Source organism: Colias croceus, chromosome 5, assembly GCF_905220415.1.
Source record: "Colias croceus chromosome 5, ilColCroc2.1".
Taxonomy (NCBI): domain Eukaryota; kingdom Metazoa; phylum Arthropoda; class Insecta; order Lepidoptera; family Pieridae; genus Colias; species Colias croceus.
In genome coordinates, this window is record NC_059541.1 from 1,398,260 (window position 1) to 1,418,545 (window position 20,286).

A 20,286-nucleotide genomic window follows, 5' to 3' on the forward strand; every position below is an offset into this window, starting at 1 on the left:
GCAGATCGAATTTTTTCTATTCTTTATAAATTTATAGTGATAGGAGACTGATTTCATCCACATCTGTTTCAACATCGATTTTCTTTACCAACTAATAAGATAATTTGAGTTATATTTAGATGGGTTTTCTATAGGAATCATCTACCGAAACGCAAAGATTACATATAAGATTACACAAATATTACAAGCAGTACAAAGCTTGAGAGTGGGAGTCGAGCATGCTATCGCTTAACACCAGGCGACGCGTCTGCTCGTTTGCTATCCTATATCATATATAAAAAAAAGCAGTAATTGGCAAAGTATTCCAGCGAAATGAAAGGTTTGTACGAACGACCATTGTACTAAGTACCTATACCATTTACATCAGTAAAAAGCTATTATCTCACCAAGTGGAATACCTTCGCAATTTTAACTTCCTTTATACCTGAAAAACAATATAAATAACTCACCTTATTATCGCCATCGAGGTAATAATAAGCAAGTAGAGCATCATTATGATTGGTCACATTGAGTATGTGTTCGAACGTATCCGCGTCTGCGGGCACGTCGCCGTACGTCACGCACAGTTCGCTTGCACGTCTGGAACAAATGTAATTTTTATACTAGAAATTTGGGATAAAATAAAATATTACTTATGCTACTGAAATAAGGTAGACCTTACTGGAAGTATTTTTTGACAAAAAAAAAAATTAGTTTCCTTTTGCTTGATAAATAAAAATAGGTGGTGATATAATATAGGATCTAGAAATCATCTTCGTTTGAGGAATTTTCTAAGCAAACTGAACTTATCGTTTTCATATAAGTACCTGGCGAGCCAGTGAAGCCGAAAGTTTCAAGCTATATGGCTGTAAAATTAGGAAAAATTTAAGGAATGAACCAAAGATACTTTCGGCTTCACTGGCTCGCCAGGTACTTATATCAAAACGATAAGTTCAGTTTGCTTAGAAAATTCCTCAAATTACAAGCAGACATATACGTAAAACTAAGTTAAGATTGTACTATTCAGTTGTTATATTTCCTAAAGGCTTGTTGAGATAAATGCAATTAAAATCTGATAAATATAAGAAAGTTATCCTTTATCAATTACTATCTATTTTAATATGAATTTATATGGCACATTATGAGTATTATACAGAGTAACAATTTGTCTGCTCTGAATTTCACAAATATAAATGAAAGACCCATTAAACACAATAACATTTGTATTTTATAAAGTTCATCACAAAAGCAGTCACGTGTACCGACACAATACTGTTATCTCATTGTTTGTGTCATTCAAATCCTCGTGAGAAATAAACAAACAGCAACAATATTAACTTCGATAAAATTATATTTATGTTTACTTTCTGAAAGGAAATGTTCATTTGTATTTTGTGAAGGAGACAATTCACAATTGTGTTAATTTAAATTACACTGGTCTGCAAAAAAATTTTTTTTCGCGCTCCTTCTTATTTTTGCACAAGATTATTATAGAAGTGATACTTCTGAACAGAAATTAAGTTTTAAAAAATTTGTATCAGGTCTAGATTTTTTGTAGTTTAATTAGAAAGAATCACATTTTTTGTTCTAAGAATACATCGTTATTTTAATAATTAGGTTTGAATATTACAAATAATGTCAAGAAAACTATTAAAAACTATAAGATAATATAATTACACATTATATACATTGTTTCAATTAGTAGTTTTCTTTTCTTTTAATATTTTATAAGGAGTTTCGCGACGAATCGATCAAGTAAAATCATCAATCTTTGCTGCCAACTTATTATCTATATTTTACTATATTTTCAGTTAGCTTTTCCGTATCTCCTCTCAAACTTCTGGTGAAATGTTTCATAGTGGTCACCGGATACTCTTTTTACAGCTTTAGTCTGCTTAATTTCATAATTTAATTCTTATCTAGGCTCCCGCATTTGCATTCCCTAGAGACCACACTGAAGACTCGCGCTTTCGATGTTGCGTCGTTTAAAAATTCATAACACGTGATTCAATTTTGCTTTATGGTTGAAATTATTTACAAATTTTCATCAATATATCAGTACAATATAAAAATTTTACCAAATTATTAGGATAAAATCATCAACCGTCACCTTAAAACTTTACTTTGAACTGAGCGCAGCGGAGTCATGATGAGAACTACGGAAGCCCATAAATTCCCTTCAAATTAGTGTAAAAATAATGTCTTCAGTAGATATCGTTCTAGTTTTATAAATTCAAGTCATTTTTGTGATGAAAAATATCATAAAGACCGAATAAAATAGCATTATTGCAAGAGAGACTACTAAACAATACAGAATTTAGAGGTATTTAAAAACGACAATAAAAAAAAATTTAGACGTGATACAAAAAAACTGAAAGCAGATCTAGATTCAGCATGTTAAGATCTCCATGTTTATCATATTTTTATTCAAAGGAGGATTTCTTTGCAGACCAGTGTTATCAATCAAATTTGAAAGACCAAATCTAATAAACAAAGTAACTTATTAATACTAAACTATATAATATTATAAATGCGAAAGTAACTCTGTCTGTCTGTCTGTTACTCAATCACGCCTTAACTACTGAACCAATTTGCATGAAATTTGGTATAGAGATATTTTGATACCCGAGAAAGGACAAAGGCTACTTTTTACCCCGGGAAATAGTATAGGTTTTATCCCGGAAATCCCACGGGAACTATGCGGTTTTTTTTGACTGCGCGTGCGAAGCTGCGGGTGGATAGCTAGTGTACATTAAACAGATTTCCTAAACAGCATTGAAAATAATATTACTGTAGTTCATGACTAATACTTAAACATTGAACAATAAAGCACCCAACGACCAATGAAATCAATTTATTCGTACTAATTAGCAGTCAAATAGCCCAACAGCTTTCAAACAACAACGAAAGTGATAAGTTATCATTTGCGCACAATTATTTGATTGTCGTAATTGTGTCATGCTATCTGCTTGTTAACAGCTGTGGGTGACGTCAATGCTGTGTGCTGGAGATGTGAAGGATATCTGAGATATTCACGGATAATAGGTACTGATCGAGAGATATGGATTATGGACTAAAATGATGTAATCACAATATAATTGTTTATTATATACTAGCTTTCCCGCGGCTTCGCCCGCTTTGTCTAAAACCTAATAAGTTATATACAGGGTTATTTGTAAAACACCGGCAACCTCGCAGGACAAGATAGCTAACATCTTAAGTAACAACATTTGATCTACGACTTTTGGCATAACGCAATAAATTATTTTTAAATGATTTTTTAAGCTTTTATAGTACTCTCCTAACATTTGTAAGTCTATGTTCTATTCATTATCGAAAGGACGATGCGACGCCCCCTTTCCCCTCCCGTTCGCTTCTTGTTTACGTAAATTTCGGAATGCGCGTAGAGTTTATAATATTCAAACGGAAAATTAAATGAATATTTATTTTTGTATGAAAATAAAATCTAACAAATTATCAAAAGTCGTAGAACAAATGTTGTTACTTATGATGTTAGCTATCTTGTCCTGCGAGGTTGCTGGTGTTTTACAAGTAACCCTGTATATTAAAATCTTCCCCTTGATTAACTCTATCTATTCAAAAAACCGCATCAAAATCTGTTGCGTAGTTTTAGTTTTATTAGATTGTAACTGATAGATGATTAGAAGACTTTTATCGTAAACAGAACAAAATTTTTAAAACATAGATACTGAGAGTTAGCTGGATTATAAGACATACAACCAAAAAGAGCGACCTCTTTTTGTAATTCCTAGGGGAAATTTAAAACAATCAGAAATACGTTAGTTAAAGAATGAAGAGTTTATTTTTAGTTAATCGCTTTGATCCTATTAAAAGTTAGGTTTGAAGGGTATCTACTCAAGTGGTTTAAAGTTATCAAATAATAATATGACCAAAACCTGATAATTTCACAAATTCGCAGAAAAAAATTAATACGTTTAATACGCAACTGAATGATAAGCTTCAAAATGTAAATAAAACAACAGTGAATTTTTTATCAAATAATACAGGAAACAAATGTAATCAGGGAACTTTTGCAAAAACAAAGATACCACTGTAATTTGTGCCAAAGTTGACACAATTTTAATTAAAACATGATTAAATTTGACTATATTTTAGCAAAAAAGTCAACATGTACAAAAAATATACTTAAAAAAAACCTTAATGGTAGGTATTTCAAGATCAATGTCTAATGCAACAGAAAAACCATTTTTAACTGAATACCAGGAAACATGGAATGTAAGAAAAAGCTCATATACCCTCTAAAGTTTAGAGTCTAAACCAACTCTTAACTATCAGTTAGAACACCAATGCCATACATAAATACATTTTCCGGCATTATTAATTTCTATCGCACAATACCTACAGTTCCGGGAGTAGGTACATTTGATGACCGCTAAGTTAGACAAAAAGGTCGTTTGAAGTTAACGACATGATTATATGATAAAAACGTGTCAATAAACTTTCCATCTTAAGGTTATGATATAAGTCATATATTTCAATGTCACATAACAGCACTATTCCGGCATCGATATAAGATTACGATAATTTCTTACATTTTGTACATCTATTGTTCTAGAAATTCATAGTAGGTGAACTTATGTAATGTGATTTTTGTTGCTAATAGAAATATCTAATCTATAGACTGATTATAAATGAGGGTATTTACGATTTGATTTAAGTTTTGTTTTATCATAAATGAAGTTTCTTTTGTCATGATGATGAGTCAGATAATTATTTTAATTTCTCTCTTTTCAGTCGCCTTTTCACGATGGTGCGAAGAATACTTGAACGACTGTATTATACTTTTATAAGCTAGCTAAAAGGCAAGGCTTATGTTTTCTTGGAACGATAAAAGGGCCGCTTACGAGAGGCTTATATACAAAAAATATATTTGGAACAGTTCCATTCATGGGAAAAAAGGCCTTTAATAAATAAGATTTTCTTTTCGAATAATGATACCTGGTTTCTTTACTTGCTTTATTAATCAGTCAAATCGTATCAGCTTAGCATCCAATTTGAATTTCTTACGAAATTATCATATTAATATACAATAATCAGTTCCAGATATCGATGCAATTAATATAGATAAGGTTATCTGACAAGCGAAGGTCAATAGATTAGATTTCACATCGAACATTGTGAATACGTCAACCCGGACTCCGATGGACTAAGATTATAATCAATTTGGAAATTATGCGCATTTTATAAGTAGGTAAGAAAGACCAAAACAAAGTGACTTTCAAAAACAAATTATGCGTATTACAAACGCAATAGAAAGATTGAAATTTCTTGGAACAATCTTTTATTTGCACTCAATAATACATTTGAAAGTACAAGAGATAATGGTAACTTTTCCGTTTGATTTTGATTTGTCTTTCCAATTTGATAAAATAACGTAACAACGAAGACCTGACAAAATTCTGGCTTACTGAAAAACAGTTGAATTACCACTTCCCGAGACAATTTCCAAAAAACAATTAGTTACTTGAGCAACACATTAATATTTCAAAATCTTCTTTAATAAATATCTCACAACTCTCCTGAATTAATTCTACTAACCTCTTATCCAACCGATGGTCATCTCTATCCATGGTCAGTTTATAGTACACCCTTGCGACTTCAGAACGATCGTGAGCTGAGTACATGAACCCGTGTAACTGACGAAGCAACCGCCAGCTGAGGCGCCAGAGCGATTTGCTCATCTTTGGAGTGCACGCTACGAACCTGGAAATAAGGAATAAAACAAACAATAAATAAATCAGTTACTTACTAGGTTTGATATAAATCAGCCTTCGGATATTCGTTGACCGCCCCCTTAACATTACGCTTAGAACCGAATGATCATAAGTTCGATTTCTGGTATAGACTAACAAAACCTAGGTCTGGCAGAACATGAAACCTGAGTCGCCAAATTTTACGTATTATGAAAACTGCTCAGTGAAACAGATTGTATACTGCACCTGTCTACACGGAACTCCTCTTATGGTCTTCGTACATTTCTGGATAATTTTGCTTTTAATTTTTGCCTTATGATACCTTAGAAATATTTAAAAATCTCCAAGTAAACCTTTAGTAATTTTTGTTAATATTTCCATTGAGATAATCAAACTAAAAAGACCGTTGTGTTTAAAATATTATGCCGTAAATCGTTGGAACTTCTATACTTTTTTTATCTAGTTTCGTTTCATGCAATAACGTTAAAGGAATTTAATCAAGGTATTGACTATTTAATAATACCCAATACGTGTTCACGCTTGCGTCCATTTAGAAATCGACATTTCATATGCAATAACAATAATTCTATCGATGACTGAAGAAAAGTGCGCAGTAAAGGCCACACCGTTTAATCATCTTTTAATAGATTAATGTATGAATCCAAAGTGCAGCACGTATAAACATTACGTGATAAATTAACATCATGAAACAGAACAACGAGTCTGAGATATTTTTAATCTTTTTGTATATTTTCCGAAATATTGAACAGACACAAGTGATAACTGCGTTAAAAACAACCGACTTCAAACTTGCACTTGCAAAATTTACAAATACCTACAGACAAAAATGCTCATAAAATAAAAACTACTGGGCCTATTCGAATAAAATTTTTATGGGACCAATTCGACACCATCCTGCATCGAACAAAAAAAGAATCACGTAAATCGGTTCAGAAACCTCGGAGTAATCGGTGTACATACATAAAAAAAAAAAAAAAAATATACCGGCCGAATTGATAACCTCCTCCTTTTTTTTGAAGTCGGTTAAAAATGCTTAAAAAATAGACAAAGTCGTTATCTATGAAAATTTAAAATTTAATAACGATGTTGCTACTTAGTTACTTTTCGAAATGCATGAATAACCACATACCTACATTTAGAATTGTTGGAACCTTGATATGTTTGTAGAAAATATTGTGTTAAACATGATTTCGAGCTTCTTTATAAACACGATAATGTTTTGAAAGTTAGCGTGGAAAACATTTCCGTTGCGACTACAGCCATTTGGAATTTAAATATAAGATATATATTAATTCTCAGATAATGAATTTATTAGCATAAAGATATTCAATAACAATCAATTTCTGCGTTATTGACATTGGCATTCTTATTTCTCCTCACTTTAAATATATTTATCATACAATGTTTCGTAGCTTGACCGCTTATAAAACATATTATCTACCTATCTGATAAGGTTATCTGTGAGATTATTTACAATCACATAAAGCAAGTAATTAAGGAACAATGAAACAAACTGATCAACAATAACTATTTTATAATTTTTTATTTTATTGAAATTCATTTAAAGAATTCATTAACAATCTCCTTTTCAATCTTATGATAAAATTGTATTTAAGTTATTATTTAAATGATTTATTAGCAGTGTTTAATTAAAAAATTACCGAATAACTTTTCTCTATATAAAATAGAGCAAAGGACCAAAAATAGAACCCTGGGAAACTCACGAATACAATAACATACATTACTACATAATTATCATTCTTCAACACTTTCAACAATGTCATTGTTTCTCTACATAAATGTCTTATAAATTAAAATATACCGATATTAATTAATAGAAAAACAGGAAGCGGTGTGTCATTACTAGCAACGTTATCTATAGGCGGTTCTATTATGCTATTATATCAACATGTTCGAGGTCATTGCAAATTATGATAATGTAGTAACTAATGAAACATTTTTAATTTTATAAATCATGCAATTGTACTATACGTTAGTAAACGCATTGTGACGCGATGTTTTTGACTTTGGTATGGATAGCGCGCTCTTACTGTATGATGATAATTGAAACTTATTCACAATTACAGTAGGCAGTATATTATGAAAAACGTCACACAAACTCTTGACCCCTGCAGCAAAATAATAAGCATAATGCAACCATAATATATGAAAAGATAAAAAAAAATATTTACTTGACCTAATTAGTTATGTACTTCAAATTTTTCGTCTGTCCGTCTGTATGAATGTATGTTGACCAATATCACGCTGACACAACTGAACTGATTCATAAGAATATGCGTTGATCTGTTGATTAAAAAACTTAACTGTATTATAAAAAATGCAGTAGTTCTGAGCACTTACGAAAATTGAATCAAAAAAACAACTCTTAATTATTTTCAAAACAAAGCAAAGCATTTCGCCATGGCATGCAGTTAGACATCTGAAAACTACACAAATGGAACATCTATAACAGATTAAAACAACTAAGAACAATCACAAACAACCTACACCAATCGTCTAACAATCACTAACCATTTTACAATGAAATTCATTTCAAATTTCTATCACACTTCAAACTATTCCGCGCGACTTAACAATCCCTAAAATTGTAGCTCCGATACTATGAAAAAAAAGTACGTTACGACCGTTACGTCAAAATCCGCTCCGTAGTATTTTTACATTTAAAAATAAAATACTGATAAAACTCAAGTAAAATATAGTCTAAATTCTTAAGTTAGATACAATAAAGAAGTGTAAGTGTTATCCAAGTGAAACAAATTGCAGTAATAAAATAAATGACCGAACAAATAGTCAGTCACTCAAATTCAAGAAAAGTGATTTGAACTAAGAAGAATTCAACAAAAAACAATTGTGTAAATGGATTTTACCTCACTGCTCACAATAAGTGCCGTAAGTTACATATAATACTGCAAAAAATCCATATAGGTAGTAAGACAATTAACCGTAACTGTTAAAACTCTCGAAATCAAGCAACAACTCCAAATTCAAACTACAACTTTCAAGGTTAAATGAATAACAAATAACTAGTGGAATTGACAAAAATCCAAATTTTCAACATAGAAAATAAATTCTAGAGGAAAAAAATATATAAATTAAATCTTGTCCCTGAGACCGTTATTAGTTATTACCTACATGACATGAGAGACATCTAGATACTAAAACAGCTGGTATATATTTATAAGGGTTATCACTACTAAATACTGATTATAGCACGAGTCAGGAAATGAAATCTATCTAAATCTAAATATGGATGAAGAATTCGTAACTCTGCGGAAATATAAATCCCAAACACTGAATACATCCTTAAACTCTTCATTCAGGTCCTTGCATTCCACTATTTCACCAAAAAGCCTACCTGACTTATCAACTGTAATAAATGACAGAGAAGAACTTAAAGAAGAAATCCGAAAATTAAGTTATCAACTACAAGCTGCACATAATGAAATTGACGAGTTAAACTTAGAAATAAACTCCCTAAAAAAACTTACCTCATCACAACAAATCACAATATCACAATATAAATCTATATGCACAACGCCCACCATGTTAAAAACTTCAAGTGTTAGAAAACGGCGTAAATACTTAAATGAATCTACTCTTGATGAGCAACTTAGTAATAGCTGTACAGACTTGAATTTAAACTATAAACAAAACAAAGATTACATAGCCTCGCTTGAAAAAATATCACTACCCTCAACATCGAATCATAAAACATCTAAGAAAAACGCATGCTCCTCGTCACTAGATGGCCAACAAGAAAAATCGACAAATTCAAAGTGTCCAATAGATATTAGTCACAAAATCATAAATAATGAAGCACCCTATCCAACACAAGATGGCGCGGAAGCAAACTCTTCCACATCAGTACTCTCGCTAGATGGCGCTAAATTAAAAAATAATACAGATAATAAACGCATTATTTTACCTGTGAATGAGTCGACAAATGAGAACAAAATACTTATCCTAGGTGGACAGCAATGCATCGGTTTATCAATCGCATTGATACAAAGCAGGGAAAAGACAAAGTACCTAAAATATGCGATAAGTTCGTTTACAAAACCGTATGCCTCAACCCCTGAAATAACGAAAAATGTTTCCAATTTTCCAGATTCTCCCAATAATGTCCTAATTTTATGTATTGGCGAGCATGACAAAAATCCCTTCGAAATAATGTCAGAACTCATAGTTATCCTAAGAAATATTAAAAATGCAAAAGTAATCTTGTTAAGTGTAATTAATAATCTGTACCTAAGCGAAAAAAAGCTAAATGAGATGTTATTTTATGTATCTAATAATTTTAAAAACTGTGACTTTGTAAATCTAAAACCCTTTTATAGGACAACTAAAATGTACTATTTTGAACTTTGTAAAATTCTCAACTATAAAATTGACATGTATTACTATACAAAAACATTTTTAACCTTCAAAAAAAGCCATTATAAAAGACAAAAAACGTTTTCTGTAAAAAAAGAGTTGCCTCCTGAAAAAGGTACCATACCATACTACTTTCCTATTGTTTCAAAAACAAAATGTTCAAAGTCGTCGGAGATACACGTTAGTTCGATTCCAGACACGTCAGTAACATTTTTTCGAGTCTAACGTAGCTAGTCTATTACATCAAAATATTGCGGGCCTACTTAACAAAATGCAACTTATTGAAGTTACAATTAACGAGCTTTCGGAATTTGGTAATAAAATTGACTTTATTTGTTTTTCGGAAACTTTTATAAAAGCAGGACACGAAACATGCATACAATTAAAAAACTTTAAACTTGCAAGTTCCTTCTCTAGACGCAATGAAAAGCGAGGAGGAGTATGTATCTTAACTGACAAAACTATACAATCAATTAATATACCGTACTGTAATGAAATTTCAGTGGAAAAAGTATTTGAATGTTGCGGAGTCGAAATACCAAATATGAAAATGATTATTATTTGTATCTATAGGACACCAGATTCTAATAGTACCAACTTTCTAAACATTTTTGAAATTCTTTTGCATAAAATGACTTTTAAATCAAATAAAAAAATCATAATTGCTGGCGACATGAACATTGATATTTTAAAAAATACACCCATTTCCAATAGTTTTAAAGAAATCTTAATGGCCTACAACCTTTATTTGCACATTAACCAACCCACGCGGCGAAACTCCTGCTTGGATGTTATCATAAGTAACATTAGAGAGTCAATTGGCAAAGTTCATTTTCTTGATCTGTCAGACCATGAAACTGGCCAAACGTTACAATTTCCCATTGCCACAGTGAAGAAAAAAAATCACATCTTTATAAAAAAACGTTGTTACAGTAAAGAAAATACGAAGAAATTTGTTAATGCTCTAAACAGCTTATCCTGGACCGAGGTTCTACAACAAACCTCAAGTAATGAAGCTTTCAATGAATTTCATGACATCATTAAATTATTTTTTGATCTATGCTTTCCCATAAACAAAATCAAATTAAAGAACAGTGTAGCATCACCCAAATGGATTTCAAAAGGTATAAGAATCTCAAGTCGAAATAAACGTAAGCTTCGTCATACATACTACAAAAATAAATCTGAAAATAACAGAAATAATTATAAAAAATACGAAAGAGTTTTAAGAAAGTGTATAGTATCTTCTCAAAAATGTATTAACCGTAATTATATAAATAAATCAAAAAATAAATCAAAAGCGACATGGAATATAATATCAAATAAAATTAATAATAGTAACATGTCTGAAAATATCGAATATATATCACAAAACGATATTGTAATAGATGAACCAGCTAAAATTGCAGAAGCTTTCAATACGTTTTTCAATAGACATAACTCCGCTAATGGTTCTGGTTCTGCTAAGTATAGTATTGTGTCTAAAGAATCCTCTATTTTCTTATCTCCGTGCATAGAATCCGATGTTTATAAAGCTGTACAATCCTTGAATAATACTGCAGCAGTAGGATATGACAATATACCAACATGTACTATTAAAATGTGTATTAAAGTAATATGTCCTGTATTAGTCCATCTGCTTAATTTATCTCTTACACAAGGTATATTCCCTGATAGACTCAAATATTCAGTCATTAGACCTATACATAAAAAAGGCAAACGTCAGGAATTAGTCAATTATAGACCAATTACCCTTATACCAATAATAGCAAAGATTTATGAAAAAATTATGTATAGCAGGTTAAATCGATTTATAAGTAAATTTAATATCATTAAACAAGAACAGAATGGATTTCAACAAGGTAAATCGACCACACTCGCAACTCACACATTGACAAAAAATATTATTGACAACATTGATAGGCGTAATGAGGTATCTGTAGTCTTCTTTGATATGAGCTGTGCATTTGACTGTGTTGACCATGAATTTCTACTCAGCAAATGTTTTCTGTACGGAATAAGAGGTCCAGCGCACAAGTGGCTGACCTCATACTTGACTAACCGTATGCAATGTGTAGAGATATCGTATATAGACAACAATTATTCGTTAAAAAAGTCGGTAAGATCACAATACGTACATAATAAATACGGAGTGCCACAAGGCAGTATCCTCGGGCCTCTCCTGTTCTTATTGTACATAAATGATCTTCCTAACGTTACAGAACATAAATGTACTCTGTTCGCGGATGATGTATCCATCACCATACCTCGTAACAAATTGACCACCTACAAAGAAGACATTTATTTGACTATTAAAAATGTAACAGAATGGCTAAAATATAATAATTTAACTCCTAACATTACAAAGACAAAACTAATGCAATTCTGTAATTATCATAACATTAGACATAACCTTGACATAATTTATAATGGACAACGTATTGACGAAGTTACTGAAACGGTATTTTTAGGTATCACATTAGACAACCACTTAAATTGGAAAGCTCACACGGATTCTGTTTGTACCCGTGTAAATAAGTTTGTATTTGCCCTCAGAAGAATTAAACAGATTATTGATGAGAGAGCGGCAATCATTGCATATCATGGTTATGTTTCATCGTTGCTTCGGTATGGTCTTATTTTATGGGGCAACTCTACTAACGTAAAAAAAGTTTTTATAGCTCAGAAAAGGTGTGTCAGAGCAATATGTGGAGTAGGGCCCTTAGAAAGTTGTCGAGACTTATTTAAGCGACTCGGACTTTTAACACTTACTTCCTTATACATCTTGGAGGTTGGAATATTTGTGAAACAGCATCCCTATATGTACATTAAAAGTTGTCAAAATAGTCAGTACCCAACCAGGGATCCTCACAGATTGCAACTTCCAATTTGTCGCACTGCTTTATGTAGCAAAAACAGTCATGTTATGAGTGCGAAGATATATAATAAAATCCCAATGGCATTTAAGGAATTGCCCATGCAATTGTTTAAACTTAAATTAAAAAAGTGGCTGCAATCTCATTGCTTTTATAATATAAATGAGTTCTTTGCTTGTAAACACTAAAGATAGAAAAGGTAGATAATAATAATAACTGTAATGTAAAATGTTAAAATTAATCTAAATATATATTGTAATTTAGTTAGTTAAATACACATAAATATTTGTATGCCAGTCTGCTGGCGAATTGTGCGGACTTTAATGTAATATATTGTAAAACCTTGTAGACCACAATTCCTGCAAATAAATTATTTCATTTCATTTCATTTCATATAACCACGACGCAAAGCCCTAAAACTCTAACCGTAACAATCAACAATCAACCATCAACCAACACTGACCACCACCAAGCACCAACCCGCCAACAATCAATCACTAACCTAGTCATGGTGTTGTTGTGACGCACACACCTCCTCCTAATCACGCGCACATTGCCCACCACTGAGTACTGTTGCGCATGCGACTCTACTTTACCACCGACATAGCTAGAAAGCGACCATATTATTATACCAAAACCATGCAAATTGACGGTAGTTAATAAAGTGCGTAAGTATGTAAGAAAATACCGACAATCTAAATGCTATGGTAAGTTAATTAATGCGCACTTAAATCATAATCGATTTAAATCTTCTTTAAATATATAATCAAAAAGCAACTAAAAAAAATATAGCATTTCAATCAATCTCATCAGGACTCGAACCCGAATTTTCCTTTCCTTTTAACTGAAACAGGTCTACATGTAATTTATAAGTTCAGAAGTATCAACTTGAATAGTCGAGTTTTCAGTTTACCTATAATCTGATAATAATTATCAAGATTCATGTTTAGAAATTGTGGAGTTAATTTTAAACATATACCTACGCAATAATAAATGAATTCTATATGAAACATTCCTGTCGTAATTCAAACCGACAAGTTAAATAGAGCATGCCATACGTCCGCACATTTGTAAGAAAGTTGAAAATAGATGGAAAATGTGTGATTTCCAACAAGTAATAGTAATTATGTTTAAATGCTAATCTTGATACAGGGAAGTGGCAAGGTGTAAGCAACATACGTCATGCACAAGCTTCTGTAACTGGACACATACATCGTTATATACTATATTCGCTTGCATCTATTAATAATTATAACATAGTGGAATAATATATTCTTGTATATTTATGGTCGTCTAAATACATCAAATTATCTATATGCAATAGGCATGTACTTGCATGCAGTTCATAATATTTTTCGCGACGCGGCGTAGTCTTATCATCGTTTTACGTAGCAATATAAATGTGGTTTTATTATTTTTTCCTCCATTATTATTTTTGCGTAATATGAAAATCTTATCTCCTCAAAATGAGATATCAAAATTATCGACGTCAATGCCTAAGTATATACAAAATAAAAAAAAATTGTTATGATTTTAGAGCCTTTGTGTTGCGTAAGAGTTCATATAGTTACGTATTAATTTAATTTGTCTTTCTATAAATACAAAACGATAGATAAGCATAAGATTACTAAAAGACGTAAAAGAAGGAGATATTTTTTTTTAATTATTGCATTTACCTCAGTCATCAGCAATATGTACTTAATTACTAATTACCTATCGATATGAAATTAAAATAGCTCCAATTTATCTGATTATAATTATTATTAATAATCATACATTAGGTTATACAATACAGTTTCTTTGTTTGCCCTATCACATTTGCATAGAACAAATATATCCACGCAGTTTATTTTGAGATACTAACAATAAATAATTGTAATAATATACTGTTTATCTACATTGTAAATAATTGGTTCTATGTATGACAAGGAATTTAAGGGGCCTTGATACGAAATTCATGTTTCTAAATCATGTTTTTTTCAAAGAAATCATCATATTTAAAATCCTAAAAAAATATATAGTACAGATAAACGTTTGATCTAGTGGAATTTTTGGATAGAAACACAATATTAAACATTTAACTCGATAAAAAAAAAATCAGAAGTTGCATCGATTTTGAAAGCAGATACAGTTTTATGCGAATTAGGGAAAGGCTATTTTTATGAAAATTTTACATTTCATTTACTAATCAGGTTTTACAGAAGAATTTTTGGATAGATATATAATTTAGCCCTTATTTTTTTTATATAAAATATAATACGTAAATTACGACTCGCGCGCACCACGCCAGTGCCACCAAAGTCCAACCGGACGTCATCGAGGGAGGACCTGTGCTAGTTTTGCTCCCGACCACGTTGTAGTCGCCGCTCGTTTTAATTAGAACCGAGCGGCAAGTACAACGGCGAGCACGCCACAATATAAATAAATCAGTAGTTTAATTTTATTACCTATTGTTGGTGTAAATAAATTAACTTCTTAATCTATACTATTAAACGAGCAATATTTGCATATTTATATATGTATATTTGTTTGTAAATTTGTTTGTAAATACAGTGTGGAAATTTTCGATGTGCCCTGGGTGAAAGTACTAGAAATACTGGAGATAGCAAATTTTGCTGAAACGAAACATTCCTTTATTTTTAAAAAGAAATAGACCTGCATTCAAAGATTTTCAAAAATTCATTTTCTTCGGCCGGGAATCGAAAGAACTAAAAATGTAAAAAAATAAAATTTTCTATTTTATTCTTCAAATCAACACAAGTTTCATATTACAATTATTTGTAACTAGCTTCCGCCCGCGACTCTGTCCGCGCGGATGTCGGTCTTTGCGTGGATGGTTTATTTCTCCATTTTGAGTAACTCGGACAATGACATCTTATAAATATCTATTGGACCCAAATACGGCTAGGTCTATAATAATACGCAACGTGTGTTCGCGGTACCTACTACAGAACAATTTTTTTTCTACGTATTTTTCCAGGATCAAAAGTATCCTATTTTACGCCCAGGATAATAATGTATAATTATACCAAGTTTCATCGAAATCGAACCGGTAGTTTTCACGTGATGTCTTCATTGTCTTCACATACAGACAGACAGACAGACAGACAAAATTTTTTTTAATCACATATTTGGGTTTGGTATCGATCCAGTAACACCCCCTGCTAGTAATTTTTTTCAATATTTTCAATGTACAGAATTGACCCTTCTACAGATTTATTATATGTATAGATTTAAAATTATGTTTTAAAAATTACCTTGCCTGAGACCCTCTTTTTTATGGGTTGTTGAATAGGAATAGCGGCAAAGTTTTGAAGTACTAGTCTGTAGGAAGACTATTATGATGTTGGTTGATCTGTATGAGTATGACAAATATTATTTTTATGAAACAACAATCCAAGATGGCGCCGACGAAAATTTGACTTTTTTTCGTGATGGGTGTCATTTTCATGGTTTTTGGGGTAGCTATTAACGAATATGAGGTCAAAACTAAAATCCAAGATGGCGCCGACGAAAAATTTGACTTATTTTCGTGATGGGTGTCATTTTCATGGTTTTTGGGGTAGCTATTAACGAATATGAGGTCAAAACTAAAATCCAAGATGGCGCCGACGAAAAATTTGACTTATTTTCGTGATGGGTGTTATTTTCATGGTTTTTGGGGTAGCTATTAACGAATATGAGGTCAAAACTATAATCCAAGATGGCGCCGACGAAAATTTTACATCTTTTCGTCATGGGTGTCATTTTCATGGTTTTTGGGGTAGCTATTAACCAATATGAGGTCAAAACTAAAATCCAAGATGGCGCCGACGAAAAATATGACTTATTTTCGTGATGGGTGTCATTTTCATGGTTTTTGGGGTAGCTATTAACGAATATGAGGTCAAAACTATAATCCAAGAGGGCGCCGACGAAAATTTTACATCTTTTCGTCATGGGTGTCATTTTCATGGTTTTTGGGGTAGCTATTAGCCAATATGAGGTCAAAACTATAATCCAAGATGGCGCGGACGAAAACTTTACATCTTTTCGTCACGGGTGTCATTTTCATTGTTTTTGGGGTAGCTATTAACCAAAATGAGGTAAAAACTAAAATCCAAGATGGCGCCGACAAAAATTTTACATCTTTTCGTCACGGGTGTCATTTTCATGGTTTTTGGTGTAGCTATTAACCAATATGAGGTCAAAACTAGAATCCAAGATGGTGCTGACGGACATTTTATATGTTTTCGGCATGGGTGTCATTTTCAAGGTTTCTGAGACAGCTATTAACAAATCCCCAATGTAACCGTCGATAATTTGGTATATTTTTCTTACAACCGTTTACATATTTTTCGAGCAGAATTCAAATTCTGTGGAACTGTACACAGATAATAGCCTTTTGAAGTGAAACTTCTTTAGACGCATTGAGAGTAAAAATTTCAAGAACGCGTCATGGTAATACTGCAACTGTCATGTTATGGAGCAAGGCGGTGATTTTGGTATCTATAAATCTCGCCAAAGAAGTTTCACTTCTGACACGTTATCTCGGCACACACGCTCTTTATTATTTTATTCTCTTCGTTTTAATGTTTTAGATGAACTTTATTTTAAAAAAAGTTAAGCGAATATATTTGTTAGAATATTAACATGATTGCCACAGAGTTACGTTTTATATATGTTACAGGAAATGTATGTAATCCGTCATTGTATACAATTCCTAGGAAATGTATGCAATTCCTAAAATTGTAAGGAAATGTGTGAAATAAATTATTTTATACACATTTCCTAGGAAATCTATACAATTCCTAAATAGCTATCGGAAATGTAAAACATTTAAGATATTGATATGTCGCAGGCAAGGGTTGGACTAAAGCAAAGGGGGCGCAGGACTTAAAAAATTTTGATGGAGTTGGTATCATTATAACACCTATTTATTGTTGTTTTATCGTAAAGATTACGCTTATATAAGCATGTTTTATAGGAACAACTTTTCTCTAAAATCAAAAATAGCCGAGATATTCGCCCTCAAAGTTAGGTTAGGTTAGCCGTTAGGTTAGGTTTGTTAAAAAAAAACTACACAGACATAGGAGCCCCGCGAAGCGGGGCTCCGTCAACGAAGATCGAACGATCGAAGATAATAATATGAACATAATATTATTACAATTTTACGGTATGACTGTTACCCGATTGTATCAATAAGAGCTATAATAAAAAAAATAACAACGTGTTTTATTACAGAAAGCATTTACTTTACACATTCGTATTAGGAAATACGATAAAGGAATTGTATACAATTCCTAGGAAGATTATACATTTCCTAGGATATGCATGCATTAAATAGTTTTTTAAACAATATTTTATACATTTCCTAAATGGTATCGGAATTGTACACATTTCCTAGGAATTGTATACAATTCCTTGATTTCATACATTTCCGGTAACATATATATTACATTACTAAATATGCATTTCAATGTTCTTTAAAATTGTTTTTAAGACTGTCTACAAAACTGTAGTTGTAAACGTTTTTGTTATTTTATTTATGTTTACTTTAAAGGAGTAAGAAAAATATACCTAATTATCCACGGTAACATTGGGGATTTGTAAATAGCTGTCTTAAAAACCTTGAAAATGACACTCATGCCGTAAAGATGTAAAATTTTCGTCGACACCATCTTGAATTTTAGTTTTGACCTCACATTGGTAAATAGCTACCCCAAAAACCATGAAAAAGACACTCATCACGAAAAGATGTCGAATTTTCCTCAGCGCCATCTTGGATTTTGATTTTGACCTCATATTGGTTAATATCTAGCCCAAAAACCATGAAAATGACACCCGTGACGAAATGATGTCAAATTTTCGTCGGCGCCATTTTGGATTTTAGATTTGACCTCATATATTTTATTAATAGCTACTCCAACTCTTTGAAAATGACACCCATGACGAAAACATTTAAAATTTTCGTCGGCGCCATCTTGGATTTTAGTTTTGACTTCATATTGGTTAATCGCTACCCCAAAAACCACCCACATTTGCTACTTAGGAAAAGTTCAGATTTAAAGATATCATAGGTAATGTGACGATTATAATTTGAAATTTCATTCCGACCGTTTCTCGGAATAACAAACATTTTCTAAGAAGGGTTTTATATATTACCGGTAACATAATATTATGATGTATGATAATAATTAATAATTCATAAAAAAGTATTTTATACATTTCTTAATAAGCTTCGATATTGTATACAATAATACAATTCATTAATTGATTATTATTCAAATTGTTGTAAAATAGTCACACTTTTTTAAGTTGGTTGAATACACTAACATACTTATCAGGATCGTACCTACTAATAAAAAAGACAAAATGAATTTTTAAAGTTCCCAGTAATCTTCTAGAATCAATTTCAATAAAAATAATATAATATCAAGTTTGAAGATGGTCTATAAAATGGAATGTGCTATGTTTACGTGAGCGTGATGTTCCCGCGCACCACGTTGCGACGTTATTAGATACCTAAATTTGAGTAACGCAGATATTATATGTACTAGATTTCCGCCCGCGGCTTCGCCCGCGTTTGTAAAGGAAAACCGGCACAGTTCCTGTTCCCGTGGGAATTCCGGGATAAAAACTATGCTATGTGTTAATCCAAGTTACCCTCTATATGTGTGCTAAATTTCATTGTAATCGGTTCAGTAGTTTTTACGTGAAAGAGTAACAAACATATAAAAAGAAAGAGTAACATACATCCATACAAACTTTCGCATTTATAATATTAGTAGGATTAAGATATTAAGATATACATATATTAAGATGTGACAACGTCCTTAAACATGTTTGCGGTGCAAGACTTCAATTTACAAAATTCAATTATTATTTTGCCTTTTTTATTTGTTTTACTTTTAATTATTATTACCAATATTTTCAGAAGAAAATAAATTATTGATGTATCCAGAACGAGAGTTTCATTTTAAACTTTAAATGTATTTATAAAATTAAAGACCAATAAACCAGAAGCGTTCTTTATGTTTAGATGATGTTGATGCTACAATAAGAAACGAGAAATTAACAATAAATTATCTTTTATATTGTTCTATCGATTTGAATAATAAAATAAAATTTGAAAAAGGAATGTTTCCTTTCAGAAAAATTTGCTATCCCTAGTATTTCAAGTACTTTCCTTTCAGGGCACATCGAAAATTTCCACACTGTATATATACAAACAAATATATAAATATGCAAATATTGCTCGTTTAATGGTATAGGATAAATAGTAAATTTATTTATCAACA

At 31.5% G+C, this 20,286-nt stretch overlaps 1 protein-coding gene across 1 annotated transcript in view; it reads right to left on the reverse strand.

Annotated features, from left to right (window-relative positions):
- Positions 1-20,286, reverse strand: part of LOC123691630 — a 40,875-nt gene that overhangs the window by 15,144 nt on the left and 5,445 nt on the right. Inside the window, exons 7-8 of the mRNA XM_045636117.1 lie at positions 5,560-5,724; positions 450-579 (exon numbers count right to left, since the gene is read on the reverse strand). Coding sequence (XP_045492073.1) covers positions 450-579; positions 5,560-5,724 — 295 coding nt within the window. The remainder of the gene's footprint in view (positions 1-449; positions 580-5,559; positions 5,725-20,286) is intronic.